This window comes from Zeugodacus cucurbitae, chromosome 3 (assembly GCF_028554725.1).
Source record: "Zeugodacus cucurbitae isolate PBARC_wt_2022May chromosome 3, idZeuCucr1.2, whole genome shotgun sequence".
Classification (NCBI taxonomy): domain Eukaryota; kingdom Metazoa; phylum Arthropoda; class Insecta; order Diptera; family Tephritidae; genus Zeugodacus; species Zeugodacus cucurbitae.
This window is the reverse complement of record NC_071668.1, coordinates 76,661,988-76,678,620: the sequence shown is the minus strand read 5'-3', so window position 1 is coordinate 76,678,620 and position 16,633 is coordinate 76,661,988. Positions and strand designations below refer to the sequence as shown.

At 36.0% G+C, this 16,633-nt stretch overlaps 1 protein-coding gene across 1 annotated transcript in view; it reads right to left on the bottom strand.

Annotated features, from left to right (window-relative positions):
- LOC105211410 (interference hedgehog) overlaps positions 1-16,633 on the bottom strand; it is a 202,061-nt gene that overhangs the window by 173,769 nt on the left and 11,659 nt on the right. Inside the window, exon 2 of the mRNA XM_054228037.1 lies at positions 9,751-10,787. Within this exon, the coding sequence (XP_054084012.1) occupies positions 9,751-9,946 (196 nt within the window). The 5' untranslated portion in view covers positions 9,947-10,787. The remainder of the gene's footprint in view (positions 1-9,750; positions 10,788-16,633) is intronic.

Below are 16,633 nucleotides of genomic sequence, written 5' to 3'. Positions count from 1 at the left end.
AAGCATGATTTCCTTTATGGGCGCACACACACAAACAACAAATACACAAGCAGAACGTGAGAATATTTTTCACGCAACTCGGCGGTTGCCAAAAAAATATGAAAAGCACAACAACAACAACAAAACGCAAATAAAATGAATGAGAGAGCTGTAAAAAGATTTAACAAAATAAAAAAAAATTATTTTTTTCACTTTCTTAGTTTTATTTTTTTGTTTTTTTTTTATTTTTATTTTTTCTATTTCATAGCGCCGAAGCATTCATGCAGGAAAAACAAAGTGTGCAATTGCGAGTAAGCAGAAAAACGCGCAAATGGCGGAAAAAGTGCGCAAAGCGAGCGCCGACCGGCGAGCGCCAACCTCACACAGAAAAAACAACCCACAAAAAAATAAGGAAGCGACGGCAAGAGCACGCGTTAAGTGAAAACACCTAAGCTCTTCACAAAGTCTGCGCAATGTCTGTTGCGTTTTTGCTTTCTTTTCATTTTTTTTTTATAATTTTTCCTTTTATTTTATTTTTACTTACACCAGTGTGTCAACTTATGCGAGCACGCTTTGACGCCTTTAAGTATGCCAAGTTTTTGCAACAATTTTTCATGCAGCTTTTGCTCCGCTCGCTAAACTTAATCACCCACACATGCGCATAAACAAGCATTGTTTGCACACACACATGTACACAGATTGTAGTTGGCATTGTTAATTTTTCACGTTTTCACTCGCCGACAACACACACACACCACACACACACACACTTGAGTCTCTTCGGTAAGCCAGCAGTTAAGGCACTTATTACTTGACTGCCAGTTTCACTTGCTTGCTGGCTTTTCTAGGCTTTAACACAGCTTTGCATGTGAACACCAGCGCTGTTCGCTCATAAAGAACAACAACAACAACTAGCTTTGTTGATATGAACTGGCAAGTGTTTACATGGATACAGTAGTAACAAAGTGTAGGAAAACACACGCCAATGCTGGCTTTGACTTTGTTTTTGTAGAGATCTACTTGCATATACGCATGGATGTTTATGTGGCTGTGGGTGTGAGTATAAGGTTGTCTCAGTTGCGGTTCAGTACAAATGAATGTCCTGTCTTTGGGTGGACTATGCGGGATTAAACAACAGCATTAGTTCAGTAGTGAGAGAAAATTGGCTGAGAAAGTAATTCAAAGGGGTGAGCGGTACTGTAGTACTTGCTTCAATTAATTAAGATTTGTTGTGAATGATAGAATAATAAAATGGAAATAACTGGAAAAATAATAAGGAAGTTGTTTGACTTTTTGCAAAGGAAGGAAGATTAAATATTAAAGATTAATGATTAAAGATTAAAGATTTAAAAATAAAGATTTAAATTTATTAAATTAAAGATTAAATATCGAAGGTTAAAGATTAACAATTTTAAATATAAAACTGAAGATTCGATATTAATTATTATAGATTAAAGATTAAAGATCAAAGATTAAAGATTAAAGATTTAATGATTAAAGATTAAAGATTAAAGATTAAAGATAAAGATAAGATTAGAGAATAGAGATTAGATATCAAAAATCACAGAATAAAGAATAAAGATTAATGATTAATGAATAAAATTTAATTATATTAAAGATTAAATAACGAAAGTGAAAGATTAAAGGTGAAATAGTATAGATAAAGATTAAAGACTAAATATTAAATATTACGGATTAAAGATTAAATTATTAAAGACTCACGGTTAAGAATTAAAAATTTATGATTAAGAACTAAAAATTAAATATTATAGATGAAAGATTAAAGATTATAACTAAAGATTATGGATTAAAGATAACATATTAAGATTAAAGATTACAGATTAAAGATTACGAACTGAAAATAAATAAAATGTGAAATATAAAAACATTATTAAAAAAAAGAATAAAAATTAAAGAATTAAAGACTTTAAATTAAAGATTACACATATTTTAAGACAAAAATAGTTTTAAGTGAACAAACCATATTTTTGAACTGGAATACGTCATACTTCATAAAATTTTTGGAGACAAGTTTTTCAGGAAGACGAATCTCATCCACCAAAAGCTTCAACATTGTGGCAGTTACGCTTAACAAATAACTAAGAAGACAAAAAAATTAGTAAATAGATTCAAGTTCCGGCGATGAGTGGCAATAACTGACATACTTTTCCTTAATCACACAACCGGAAATAAACAATTCAATAAATGTCAAGGAAATGCTGAAAATTTAAAGCATCAAGAGCACACGCCAACCAATTGGGAAGTGCAATATTTCACAAAGAAAACAATTTTGAAGGTGATTATTTATTTTTGATCGATTAGCTTCATCACATTTAAAGCGTCAAATCAGCGATTCCTCCTCTACACAACATGAATCGTGACTTCATTTCATACCCGTTCAGAGAAATATCTATATGAACAGCGCGTGACCTTTGCGAACAACAACACCCATTTGAGGAATTTATCGATTAGAGCAGCAAATGAGGAAATGCCTATCGATGATGATGACACTACATGTGACTAAATGGCACAACACTTAAAGTAATGAAATGAGCATTTAAACGGTGGCGGCAGCAGCTGATATAAAATTATATGTCTAAACGCTGAGTCGTTTCGAGCGCGCCCACAAATACCACTTAACACTTGGCACTTGACTGCTGAGGTCACAGCTGCTCTGACTGTCAGTGCCCGCAGGAAACGCCAAAGACCCACATACATGTGTAACACCCCTCCGCGCCTCGTTTAATACAAAAGCATTTGTTATTTTTTATTCAGCAGCAGCAGAAAAATGGCAAAAAATGCACAACAAATGAGCTGATAGCTTAGGACAAGCGCAAAAAAGAACAACAATATCAACAAGAGTACAACAATAGCAACAAAAGTACAACAATAGCGAAAGCAACAACAATGAAAATGTTGACGATGACAACATCAACAACACTTAAATGCCAAATTAAGTGTAATTTTTCTTTATTGTGTTTACAATGCGCGCACAACGCTTGACAAATTTGATTTGCTGCCATGAGCTGCAGGCTGCCTAAGCCCCAGCATTTGACGCTTGTGTGTGTTGCCAGCAGTGCCAGTGTGTTGCCAGCTGCTCGCTTTTGCGAGGACGACACAAAGTGGTTAGCCTTAGATACTTTAGATGCCTGTCAACTTTACAACAACAACGTAGGCATATGAGCGTTTAAATATTACTGACATATAAACTCCGCTTTCAGAGGCATATAGACTCGTAGACACACAGCCGTGATGCCGGTTGGCAAGGCCTACATAATAGGGAGACCTCTGCCACTTCGAGTGTCTGTTTATCTATTTAACTTCGCTTGACATGCAGGCATATTCACATGTGTAGGTATGTTTTGCTGTTTACTTGTGCATGCCTCGGGCTCTCACATGCGCTGCCTATACTCGTATGTAATTTCATATTCGGTTTCATTGTTTAAGCAAATTTTGTAGATAATTGCTGCTGTCTGCTTAGCATCATCGTCAAATGAATTTTTGAATTTTTCAAATTAAATGGGTGTGAAATAATCTGTTTGGCACTTTGGGTAATGAAATTTGTCGACAATAACAAGCAGCTTAAGATTCTTTTTTTTTGTAAATTGAATGATTCTAAATTTAATTTGCTACTTTGAAGGTGCACAAGGATAATTGAATATGATTTTTAAATGATTTTGAATTATTTTTTTTTTGTTTCAAGTATCCAAATGAGAACCCTTAACCCTTACAGATCAATAAAATATCTAAACACAAATGAAATCAAATGGGAAAGATGAAAGTTTATTATATCTGAGCTTCAGGGTTCTAACAGCTCCATTAAGGTACGAACCTAGGTTAGGTTAGTTCAAGGCGTAGATCTTCGCAACAGCAGAGAGTCTCACTTAGACAGCTTCGGCTGTTCTTTCTGACACCCAGATACTGCTGTTAGTTCACTAAGACCCTGTAAGAGAATCGTCCTAGTAGCGTTGGACCTGTCAAAAGCTTTTGACATAATCAACTTAACAACGCTACTAGAAGGCATCGAACAAACAACACTTTCTCCGGGGCTGAGGAGATGGATTATGTACTACCTGAGCGGTCGACAATCATCTGTATCACATTTGACACTCTGCACTCTTCGTCTGGTATGATACCTAGCCTCACCGCATGTGTGCCTATTGGATAATTACCAGTAATCACACCAATAATTGCGACCTCGCTACTACACAGGGGCTCGTTGTTGTCCAGCGTTTGGCGAGTTCTACCGCAAGTGGACTACCCTCCCGCTTCAACTCCGACGTCAATATTGCTAGGGTACCCTCTCTTGCAAGCTGGTCCGCTTTGCAGTTTTTAGCAACTTCGCGTTGACTGGGTACCCACACAAGTGCGGGTACGAACGTAGAAATGATCGGATTTGCTCTGAGAATCTTAGATCTGAGATACTTCCAAGCATCAAACATCCACTACTGATGAACCTAACTGGTACACGAGAGCAAAGTAATTGCAATGACCCCTGATAATCTATACCATCATAATCTATGTTATAAGTATCATCATTAGATCTTAAACCTTTTAACATAGAAGAAATATGTGTCAATCTCTGGAATGAATATACTATAGATCACGATTGTATCCTAACAACCCAATATAGGGTTGTCTTTGAGAAAACACTTCTCTGGATCTTGAAGTTTCGAACACTAAATATACTGCTGGGCGAACGAAATTCCTAACAAAAGAAATATATTAATATGGATGAGCCATTCAAACATAACCTCAAAATTCAACTATGAACTTGTGGAACATTGCAGGTTTTATACTATTTTTCAAGTCCGTATAAAGCAGTTGAATATAAATTTAATCTACTTTTATAAAATTAGGAAAAATCTCAAATAGCATAAGCCTTATCTTTCACACAAAAAGTCCAAACTTTTTGTAGAGCCTTCAGGTCATCGATAACTTTGTACCCAACTCCGGCAAAATGCGAGTAAACATGCGCGCCAATTTGTAGCAATAAAATAAAAATAAGACCGCGTTTAATTTTCTTGCTGTCAGGCAATAAACTAACGGCGACTTCTGTAAGCGTGCGCACGCTCTGGCAATACAATAAAACCCTCTACCCTATCATACCCTACCCAAATACAAACACAAACACAAGCACAAATATAAATACAAATAACCCAAAAAGCCGATAATAATCTGCATGATTTATGCGCCGTACCGAAATCGGCTGATATCGAAGGCTATGCGCACACTCACACACACATACTAGCAGGGACAAGAAAAGTGAAAATCGTGGCTTGAGGCAAATTGTCAATATGTGGATATGTTATCGAAATTGGTGGTTAAGTAGGAAAAAAGAAAGAAACAAAAACAATAACAATATAGCACAATATGTTTGCACAAATTTATATGTCTGTCACAAATTTTGAGGACGAAATATGGAGCAGCATGCAACATTAATCTTGGTTAGCACCGAAACTGGGCTAGCTTCTGACTGCTTTGCTTTTAAAGCATACTTTTAGGCGAACACACAGAAAATTACACAAGAAGTGCCGGAGGGTCATTTGCTCACGAGTGTATGTGTGTGTGTGGCGCTGGGCTTTATAAGAATAAATGTGCCAGACACTCCGTACGCATATACATTTATTAGTTTGTTTGAATGTATGTGCTTGCGTTAACCCACATGCTCGCATAGCCTTGGCGACCTTCAAAAAATAAATCAACTCACACCACAACAAAACAAAACAGTTTAATGCTTCTTACACAACAACAACAACACTTAACTTATATACTCACACATACACACACTAGCGCTTCATAAGCGTTTCGAGCAGAACGTGCAGCAAACTGTGTAAATCTGTAAGGCGCAATCAATAGGCTTAATCAAGCATTGGCCTCTATTCGGCTTATTTCTTGCAGCAGACATGGCCAACGACCGCACATATGTAGACACACACATGTATTTCTTTGTGAGTTTCTTTGTATGTGTATGAGTCCGTGTGCGTTTAAGGTGCTGCGTGCTACATTGAATGTGCTAATTGCTAATCAGACTGTGTAAAACCGCATGGGAATTTTGTGGCGAAAAGCAATAAAATACAAAAAACAACAACAACAACAAAATAACAATGAAATTAGTAACAACAGCACATTTGCCACACACATAACTGTATAATTACATGACGCACAAACAAATACATACATACAGGCGGGTGATTTATCTCGTTATAGCTGAGCAATACAGTTGTGTAAACAAGGTGCAAAATCGTTCTTATAATACAGTTATAATGAAATTTAGTAGAGAAAGAATGAAGTCATTTCGAATTTGAAGACAAAATTCCCTTAGGCAGTTTAAGATATGCTCGGAAGCGATACGTTTAAGAATTGGGTAAAAATGGATTCAAGTTGTAGGCAGATTTGTAAGTACTGTAGTTAAGAATATGTAAAATGCGTTGAAATATTTTGTAAATTTTGAATAATTCTATTAAAAATATTATTCTAGTATACCATTTATTCTTATGACATATATTGTTAAACATTTGAGGTCCTTTAGGAATAAACCAGAGAACCCTGGCTTGCATATAGACATACATACATATATTTGAAATTCTAAACATCAAATTTTGTACATTTTAGTGAACATTTGACTATGTGAAGCTGTTCATTAGCTAATAGAAGTTATATTTTTCGTTAACTAGTTACAGAACTAGTGTATAACGGACTAGTATCTCAACTAATTTGGGAAAAATTAAAAAAAAAATTATATGGCTGTGATTTTAGCGCGATTCTGAAGTAATTAACACATTTTTGTCAACTGGTTACAATGTAACTAGTTGCGGACTAGTTCAAAGTAAATTGGTCGAATGGAAATTGCGACAACCAAATGATTTTCTTGCATAAAAATCGATTTTTTTATTATTTTCATGAAAATAACAGCACCTTTTAGTACATAGCTGAAGAAGCAGAAGAAAAAACCCTGCTTCCATATACCAACAATAAATTATGAGATTTTTATTTTTAAATTATTGTATTTTTTCTCTAACCCCTTCTGCACAACATCCACTTAGCTTTAGCTGTAAAACACTACTTAATGCATGTAAATTGCCACTACATTTTACTTTTTTCTCATTTTCTTCTTACTACTTCTTCAGAGACAATTAAAATTTAATCACGTGCTTTAATCAACGCAAAGCGCATTGACTCGAGTCAAAACGTATATCTGAGCAACAACAATTAATGTAATTGCAACAAAACAGCTTGAGCGCCACTGCAGAGGCACTTATCGCCAACCCCTCGCCCGAACGAGGCCACCCACACGCCAGCAGCTCAGACTGTCGCCTAAATAATGTATAAATAAACTTTTTTAATTGTCACTAATTAATGAAGCAAATTCGCTGTCAAGAGCACTGTCACAACAACTTAGCGGAGAGGAAATGTGGCACACGCTAAAGCTGCAGCGAACACTTGTAAATATGTATGTATGAGAGTGTGTGAGAGCTTTGAGAAAAACAAGCGATAAACTCCTTAAAGCGCATTATTAATCGTGTCGGCTGCCGTTTTATTGCCACACCACTTGCGCGCTGGCAACATACACGAATGTTGCACGCTGCATAGTTGCCACAGAGGGTAAGGAGACGACAAGCGATTGCCTTCACAAGCGCAAGAAGGGTGCAACTTATAAGTGGCGACAAAGTAATTTGCATATAAACAGCAAATACAAAGCGGCAACAACAACAACAACAGAAGAAAGAACAATAAACAATTTCCATATTGATGCCAATATATACTGCTGCCAGCATGCAACAACGAAAAAATCAGCATGAAGAGAGGGAGAGCAAAGTAGTAAAACCCGCGAAAAAATTGCTCAAACTACCAACAAAACAACTACAAAATTGCAATAACAATACAAACTTGCATTTTTTAATTGGCTGCCGTCCATTAAAATGCATGCGCTTATTTGTATTATGCAACGCGGCATGCAACATGCGGCACACTGCCGCAATATCAGCAAAAAAAAAACTGAAACAAAAGCGCTACACAAATATTGCCAATAATAGTCATTATAATTTGCATACTGTCATGCGCATTTGCAACAATAACAATAAAAATTGTCATAATGCTTTGACATTTTTGTTATAAAAACCGTAATTTTTTCCCCCGAAACGCCATAAGCTATATGACAATATTTCGCAGCTGATTGGCAGACACAATGCAGTCATCAATTCAATTATTGTGGCTAGTGAGTGATAGCAAAGTTCAGTGTGTAGTTTGAAAACTGCAAAGAGACTCATATTGGTACAAATGTGTACAAATTTGTAACTAGTTACAAAGTAACCACATTTGGACTAGTCCATAAGATGCTTAAAACCATAAAATATTTTTAAAAATATTTGAAATTTTAAATTGAAATGAGAGTTCGAGCATTTTTTGGTAACTGGTTACAAAGTAACTAGTTTGGGACTAGTTCAGTTTGCATTAGTTGAGTAACCAGTCGTTTAATAATTTATTTTATTTTTTAAATTATGGAGCGCTACAAATAATGGAAATTCGAACACTTTTGACAACTGGTTACAAGGTAACTAATTTTGGACTAGTTGAGTAACTACATGTTTTATGCTTTATTTCTTTCAATACGTTTAATTTAATAAATATTTATTTTCGAAATTTGTAATTTTGCACCAATTCTAGCAATTCCTTAGTGAAATTATTTTACTTTAATTACACTAGTTTCAAAGTAATAAGTTTTGGTGCAGTTTGTATATAACTAGAATTGTTAAAACTAATAATTATAATTTAATTTTGGATTTTATATAACTAATTTAGAACTAGTAAAATAGAAACTAGTAAACTGTAACTAGTTCAACAACTAGTCTTTAAAACATTTAAGAAAAAATTTCTATACATTTTGCCCCTAGAATTCACATACAAAATTTAATTTTCAGCAATTTCCGCTCCTTTCCGCCCACCGCAACCCCACAAGGTATCATAACAGTTTATATGTTGATAGCTTTTTGTTGCATCATAATTGTGTATTGTATATTTTTAGGCGCTTAAATGCAAATTAGCTAATTGAATTGTGTTTTGTATGAGTGTGTACGAGCGTGAGCAGGCGCGGTCTATCTTGTTGCTTAATCACGCCTCTGTTTTGCCCCCCATTGATAGACTTAATTTGCTTGCGGCCAACAATTTTGGCATATAACGGCATAATGGCGGGTAAAATGTGTGTGTGTGTCATTACGCCTTGAAATATGCAAATATTTCTATGGAGGCGAGGTGCGAGCAAGGGCGGTTTGTGGTTTAGTGATACTAAAAATTTATGCGCACATTTTGTGCATATTTTCATTTGAATTTAATATTGAAATTTAAGCATATAAATATTGTTGAATTGAATGAAAAATTTTAAAATAAAATTATAAAAAAAATATATAAAAATATATAAAAAATCGATTTTAAAAAATATTAATTTGAGGTTATGTGCGTATATTTTCTCTGGCTGTATTAAAAATAGTGCTTTCCAGCGACTTAATTAAAATACAGTTATTTCAAAATATAAAAATGCACATCACACGTCACAGCGCACTAACAATACAACAATAAAAACAAGCGAAATAAATTTTAATTTAAAAATTGCTTTAATATTTGCCTTCATATTCCATTGTTGCTTATGACTTGCCGCTTATCGCCGGCGAAAATTTATTTATTTTACGCCTGCAAAGCTATAAAAATATTATCCCTGCCTTATTTGCGCTCTATCTACGCATTTGCCCTTTCGCTTATGCGCTATTTACTCACCATTATTTCCGCTGCTGCCGCCGACGCCACCGTTGCCGCTACTGCCACCGCCGCTGCCCGCGCCCACCGCTAACAACCGCTCGCTGAGCGCGATAATTACGAGCATGCGTCCCAACAGCAACAACGCTGCGGCGCTTGTCATTTGGCGCGCACATCCCAGGCGGCGCGTTGACATTGCGGTCGCTTGCCGCTTCATCAGTTGGACAGGCGCACGCGTGTGATGTGTGTCTCTGTGACTGACTGACCGACGGATTGTTGACAAAAATGCTGTTGTAGGCGCAGCAATGTAAAGCGTTCTCCAGCTGCTGCGCTTTATAAACAGTTTCGCGTTGCCACCTTATTTGTATTTAATTAAATTATAGCAAAATGGCCGCCACAATTGTTCATATGTATGTAGAGTGACGCGCGCGCGCAAGCTGTGCTCTTTTTAATTACTTTGTTAATAATTTTTTAATTGCTTTTATTTATTTGAACGTGACTGCTGTGTTGTTTTTGTACACACTGTTCACACATACATACATACTCTACATGCACTGGCACTTGAGCGTTTGATTTTATTTTCATTTCAATATTTCATGGCAACCACATACAAATTGGTTTTATGCGCATTCCTCATGTTTTATACATTTATACATTTATTCTATATGCTTATTACATAATAATGCGTGCGCATGTGTATGTGCGCGCCATTGCTAATTACTGACCAATGCAATCAGTCGAATTACTTTTTTCCGCCACTTGAATGGTCGGCGCTCAGCTCGCAATGCGTACGCTTGGCATTTGTTTACTTGAAACGCTTGCACTCTGTTGGTTTTTCATTAAATGATATTTTAATTGGTATGCATTGCGTTTTTGCCGCTTTCCGCTTTCCGCTTGTGCGGCGAAAATGCCTTTGCGCTCTTCAACAGTGGCGGCGGGTGTATCTTCGCGCTGACTTCAAAATGGCATTTAACATAATTGGCTGGCGCATTTGTGGTATAACATGTTAACGGTCAAACAGGCAGTCACTGCGCGCAGCTTCACGTTTGAAGGGAACACTGAAAATTAAAAAATAAAAATATTATTAGTTTACAGTTATGTAGTACAAATTGTTGTATAAAAATTAAAAAAATTTGATGATTTTTAATACATAAATTTACTTAAGGTTTTTTTTCTGTAAAAAAAACCAGTTTAATTTCAACTGCTCCAAAAGTAACTAGTTGTGGTCTAGTTCAAATTTAACTAGTTATTTTCAATAACGTACTAAAACGTCTGTAAAACAGGTATATGCACTTTTTTGTAACTGACCCAAAAGTAACTACTTACGGACCAGTTGTTATTGAGTTGATTTGTAAGTAATTACTTTAAACTAGTTCCAAAGCAAATATATGTTATTAAACAACGAAAATAATTATTGAAAGAATGAATTGGGGGTCTTTGCAATTGCCACTTGAGTAACTACTCATCCACTAATTGCAAGCAAATCAGTCTCTTAAAGCGATTTAAAAGCAAAGTTGCAAAAAAATCAATATTGTCACTATCCTTACACGTAGACGCATATTAACTAGCTGGTGCTAATTGAAATTTACACTTTTTTGCGGTTGATTTTCGCTTTCCCACACAAGCTTCATGTGTACGCGCCGCGCCGCCTTTAAGCGGATTAAACGCTGAGCCGCAGACACCAAAAATAGACGAAAGTTGGTGAACACATTCTCAACAAAGAGAATAAAAATGTTATAAGTTAAAAGAAAAATAAATTGAAAGTTGCGGAAAAATATTATAGACTATAGAAGCTAGTTAAGAGTGGTTAACGGCTGCTGAGAGTAAAGCACTGCGGGCAGAGCGCTGTGGTGCTGAATTGTGATTAAAAAGGGTATTTCGTTAATTAAATAAGAGGTTAGATATAGAAATGATTATCTCGCTATTGTTTTTTTTTTATTTTTATGTAAAAAAATTAAAAAACAAAATTTAAAAAATTCAAGAAAAAAATTGTAAAAAAATTAAAAATGTTATTATAATTATCGGAAATATTGCTATTGTTTTTTTTTTACTTTAAAAACTTAAAAAAAAAAATAAAATTTAAGTAATTTTTTTTTCTAAAAAAAATATAATATTGAAAATTTTTGTTATAATAGGTTTTTAAAAATAAACTCACACTTAAATTCTCAGTACAATAAAAATTTAAAATATTATTATAATTATCGGGAATATTGCTATTGTTTTTTTTTTCATTTTACTTAAAAAAAACTTAAAAAAAAAAAATATTTAAAAATTTTAAGAAAAAAAATTTTCAAAAAAAATTATAATAAGATTCAAATTTTTTTTAATACGTTTTTAAAAATAAACTCACACTTAAATTCTCAGTACAATAATATACATATGTGCAACTTTGTTTGGTCTCTGCTCCTACCAGTATTTAAAACATAATTTCCATTTTTAGTTTTTTTTTTAGGTTAACTTTATTAAAATCGCTTTTTATTAATTTATTTTAGTGCAATTTTCTGATTATTCTTATACAAATTAAGTTTTAATTTATACGCCATTCATGTAGAGTACAATGCATGTAATGTAATCTCACTAAATTAATTTTTTAATAACATAAATACTCTTTAAATCAATTTTTAATGCAATTAATTAAATATTAGCTGAAAATACCTTTCATAGTTTTTACACAACACCGCAATGGTGAAACAGTATTTCATTGATGTGTATAGCATATTACAATGACAATAATGAAATCTCAATTCAATTGTGATTTTTTACTAATTCCTTAATGACAAGCATTAAATTGTTAAAGCTATTGTGTTATATGTGCATATAAATATATACAGTTACTCAGAAAAATGTTCATATTGTACGAAAGCTATACAATAATATTTTTTTATAATTATCTTCAATACCACAAATACTACATTATACTCTTTATAAAAATATTAAAAAAAAAATTTAAAAAAAAACAATATTTTTTTTATAAAAATCTTGATCATTTATAACAGCAACTGTATGTATTGAAACAATTGTAGTTAGTGAGCAAACACAAAAATAACAAAAGTTTAAAAACCAAACGTCCACCTGAACTAACCCACCTCATCCCAACTCACCCATTCTCCTCCACATTACAACCACTGTCATCACACACAATCACATTGTAATCACCAATATAATCATTCTCATCACCATCATCAATACAGTAATTGCACTGACAATGTTGCTAAAATGTTCATAAATAATTTACAACTTTTAATTAAACGAAAATTTCAAATTAAATTATTTTCAATATAAAATTCAATTGTCGAGCTCATGCGTCAATAAAGTAAATAAAGTAAAATAAGGCCACTTTATTTGCTTGCGCAGTGATTTGTGTGTTGGCAAATAAGCACCGCTATTAAATATTGAAAATTGCCTGTAATTTCGAATGTAAAAATAAATAATAATTTTAAATGTAAAGTGACCTGGTGACCTGCTGAGAGTGTTGAAAATGTTGAAAATAATAAAGTTTCGTTATTAAAATGTGATAAAATAAAATGATGGAAAATTTGTGTAATTTTTATGTAAATAAAAATAAAACAATTGGCAAAATCTCAAATATAAAGAATGCCAATGAAAGTATTTTAGACAAGGGTAAAAGCTCAAAAACGCTATAGCTATGTGACTATGTACTCCGAGGACCAAACATTGACTCGGACCATTATCTAGTAGCAGCAAAGATACGCACTCGCCTCTGTGCAGCAAAGAACGCCCGTCAACAAACACAAGGAAGGTTCGCCGTCGAAAAGCTGCAATCACAACCGACAGCCGAACGATTTTCTACTCGACTTGCACTCCTGCTCTCTGAGAGCACTCATCAGCATCTCGATATAAGGGAGCTGTGGAACGGCATCTCAAACTCATTGCATACCGCTGCAGCCGAAACAATTGGTCTACGGCAACGCCAAAAAACCAGTTGGTACGATGAGAATTGTCGTTCCGCAGTGGAGAGAAAACAGACTGCCTACCTCGCAACGTTGCGATCGACCACAACACGTTCGGGGTGGGATAGATATCGAGAACTGAAGAGGGAAGCGAGACGCATTTGCAGACGTAAAAAGAAAGAGGCCGAAATGCGTGAGTATGAAAAGCTTGAAAAGCTGGCCGACATGGGTAATGCTCGAAAATTTTATGAAAAGATGAGGCGATTAACAGAAGGTTTCAAGACCGGAGCATTATCATGTAGGGACCGAGAAGGTAATCTGGTAGCGGATGTCCAGAGCGCACTGGGATTATGGAGGGAACACTTCTCCGACCTGCTCAATGGCAGTGAAAGTACAACACCAGGAGATGGCGAACCCGATTCCCCAATCGATGACGATGGAATAGATGTTCCATTACCCGACCATGAAGAAATTCGAATAGCAATTACCCGCTTGAAGAACAACAAAGCGGCGGGGGCCGATGGATTACCGGCCGAGCTATTCAAATACGGCGGCGAAGAACTGATAAGGTGCATGCATCAGCTTCTTTGTAGAATATGGTCGGAAGAAAGCATGCCTGACGATTGGAATCTTAGTGTGCTCTGCCCAATCCATAAGAAGGGAGACCCCACAATCTGCGCCAACTACCGTGGTATAAGTCTCCTCAATATCGCATATAAGGTTTTGTCGAGCGTATTGTGTGAAAGACTAAAGCCCACCGTCAACGAACTGATTGGACCTTATCAGTGTGGCTTTAGACCTGGAAAATCCACAATGGACCAGATATTCACCATGCGCCAAATCTTGGAAAAGACCCGAGAGAGAAGAATCGATACTCACCATCTTTTTATCGATTTTAAAGCTGCCTTCGATAGCACGAAAAGGAGCTGCCTTTATGCCGCGATGTCTGAATTTGGTATCCCTGCAAAACTAATACGGCTATGTAAGCTGACGTTGAGCAACACCAAAAGCTCCGTCAGGATCGGGAAGGACCTCTCCGAGCCGTTCGATACCAAACGAGGCTTCAGACAGGGTGACTCACTATCGTGCGACTTCTTCAATCTATTGCTGGAAAAAATAATACGAGCTGCAGAACTAAATAGAGAGGGTACAATCTTCTACAAGAGTGTACAGCTCCTGGCGTATGCCGATGATATTGATATCATCGGAAGCAACAACCGCGCCGTTTGTTCTGCGTTTTCCAGACTAGATAAAGAAGCGAAGCGTATGGGTCTGGTGGTGAATGAGGACAAGACGAAATATCTCCTGTCATCAAACAAACAGTCGGCGCACTCGCGTCTTGGCTCCCACGTCACTGTTGACAGTCATAACTTTGAAGTTGTAGATAATTTCGTTTATCTGGGAACCAGCATTAACAACACCAACAATGTCAGCCTTGAAATCCAACGCAGAATCACTCTTGCCAACAGGTGCTACTTTGGACTGAGTAGGCAATTGAAAAGTAAAGTCCTCTCTCGACGAACCAAAATCAAACTCTATAAGTCGCTCATTATTCCCGTCCTGATGTATGGCGCTGAAGCGTGGACGATGACAACATCCGATGAGACGACTCTTGGGGTTTTCGAGAGAAAGGTTTTGCGCAAGATTTTTGGTCCTCTAAACATTGGCAACGGCGAATACCGCAGGCGATGGAACGATGAGCTGTACGATTTATACGACGACATTGACATAGTTCAGCGAATAAAAAGACAGCGGCTACGCTGGCTAGGTCATGTTGTACGGATGGAAGAAAACACTCCAGCTCTGAAAGTATTCGATGCAGTACCCGCTGGAGGAAGCCGCGGAAGAGGACGACCTCCACTCCGGTGGAAAGACCAAGTGCAAAGTGACCTGGCTTCACTTGGTGTTTCCAATTGGCGCCAAAAAGCAAAAAGGAGGAATGAGTGGCGCGCTCTGGTGGATTCGGCTATAATCGCTTAAAGCGGTTCCTACGCCAAATATATATATATATATGTGACTATATGTCTAAGGTCTACAGATTAGCTCAGAAAAGCGTTAACGTTAAAGAAGGAGCAAGAACTATTCATTTTGCTTTGGTCTCAGGTTTCAGAAATGGTCTTCAGAACAAACGGATGGACTATATGAAAACTGAAAGCTAAAAGAAACAAATTCTCTCTACTTCGGAATTTCTGGTCTGACAGCATGATAAGGAGAGCTCGAGTGAAAAAAGTGAAAATAAATGTTCTGAACATGTGTATTTGATAATAAAAAAAATGGAAAATCGGCTTCGCGGAAGTACTACTCATTTCTAATATTGTTAAACCGTAAGGAAGATTTCGAGTATGATAATATTCTATATAATTCTAGAGTGCTTTATTAAAAAGCTGCGTTTAGTAGAACTTTTGCTTCTCTTCGTTATAAACACCACGATATTTTTCATAAATTTACTATAGCCTGCCCAGAGGTAACTATTATTCAAAAGATATTTTTTACTCTCGTAACATGTTGGACATTAGTTCTGCTTTTTCCAAACTGGATAAGGAAGCGAAGCGTATGGGTCTGGTGGTGGGCGAGGACAAGACGAAATATCTCCTGTTGTCAAACAAACAGTTAGCGCATTCGCATCTTGGCTCCCACGTCACTGTTGACAGTCATAACTTTGAAGTTGTAGATAATTTCGTATATCTGACGCAGAATCACTCTTGCCAATAGGTGCTACTATGGACTAAGTAGACAATTGAAAAGTAAAGTACTCTCCGACCGATCTGATGAAACGGCACTAGGAGTTTTCGAGAGAAAGGTTTTGCGGAAGATTTATGGTCCCTTAAACATTGGCAACGGCGAATACCGCAGAAGATGGAACGATGAGCTGTATGTGTTATTCGACGACATAGACATAGTCCAGCGAATAAAAAGACAGCGGCTACGCTGACAAGGTCATGTTGTTCGAATTGATGAAAGTGCTCCAGCTCCGAAAGTATTCGATGCAGTAC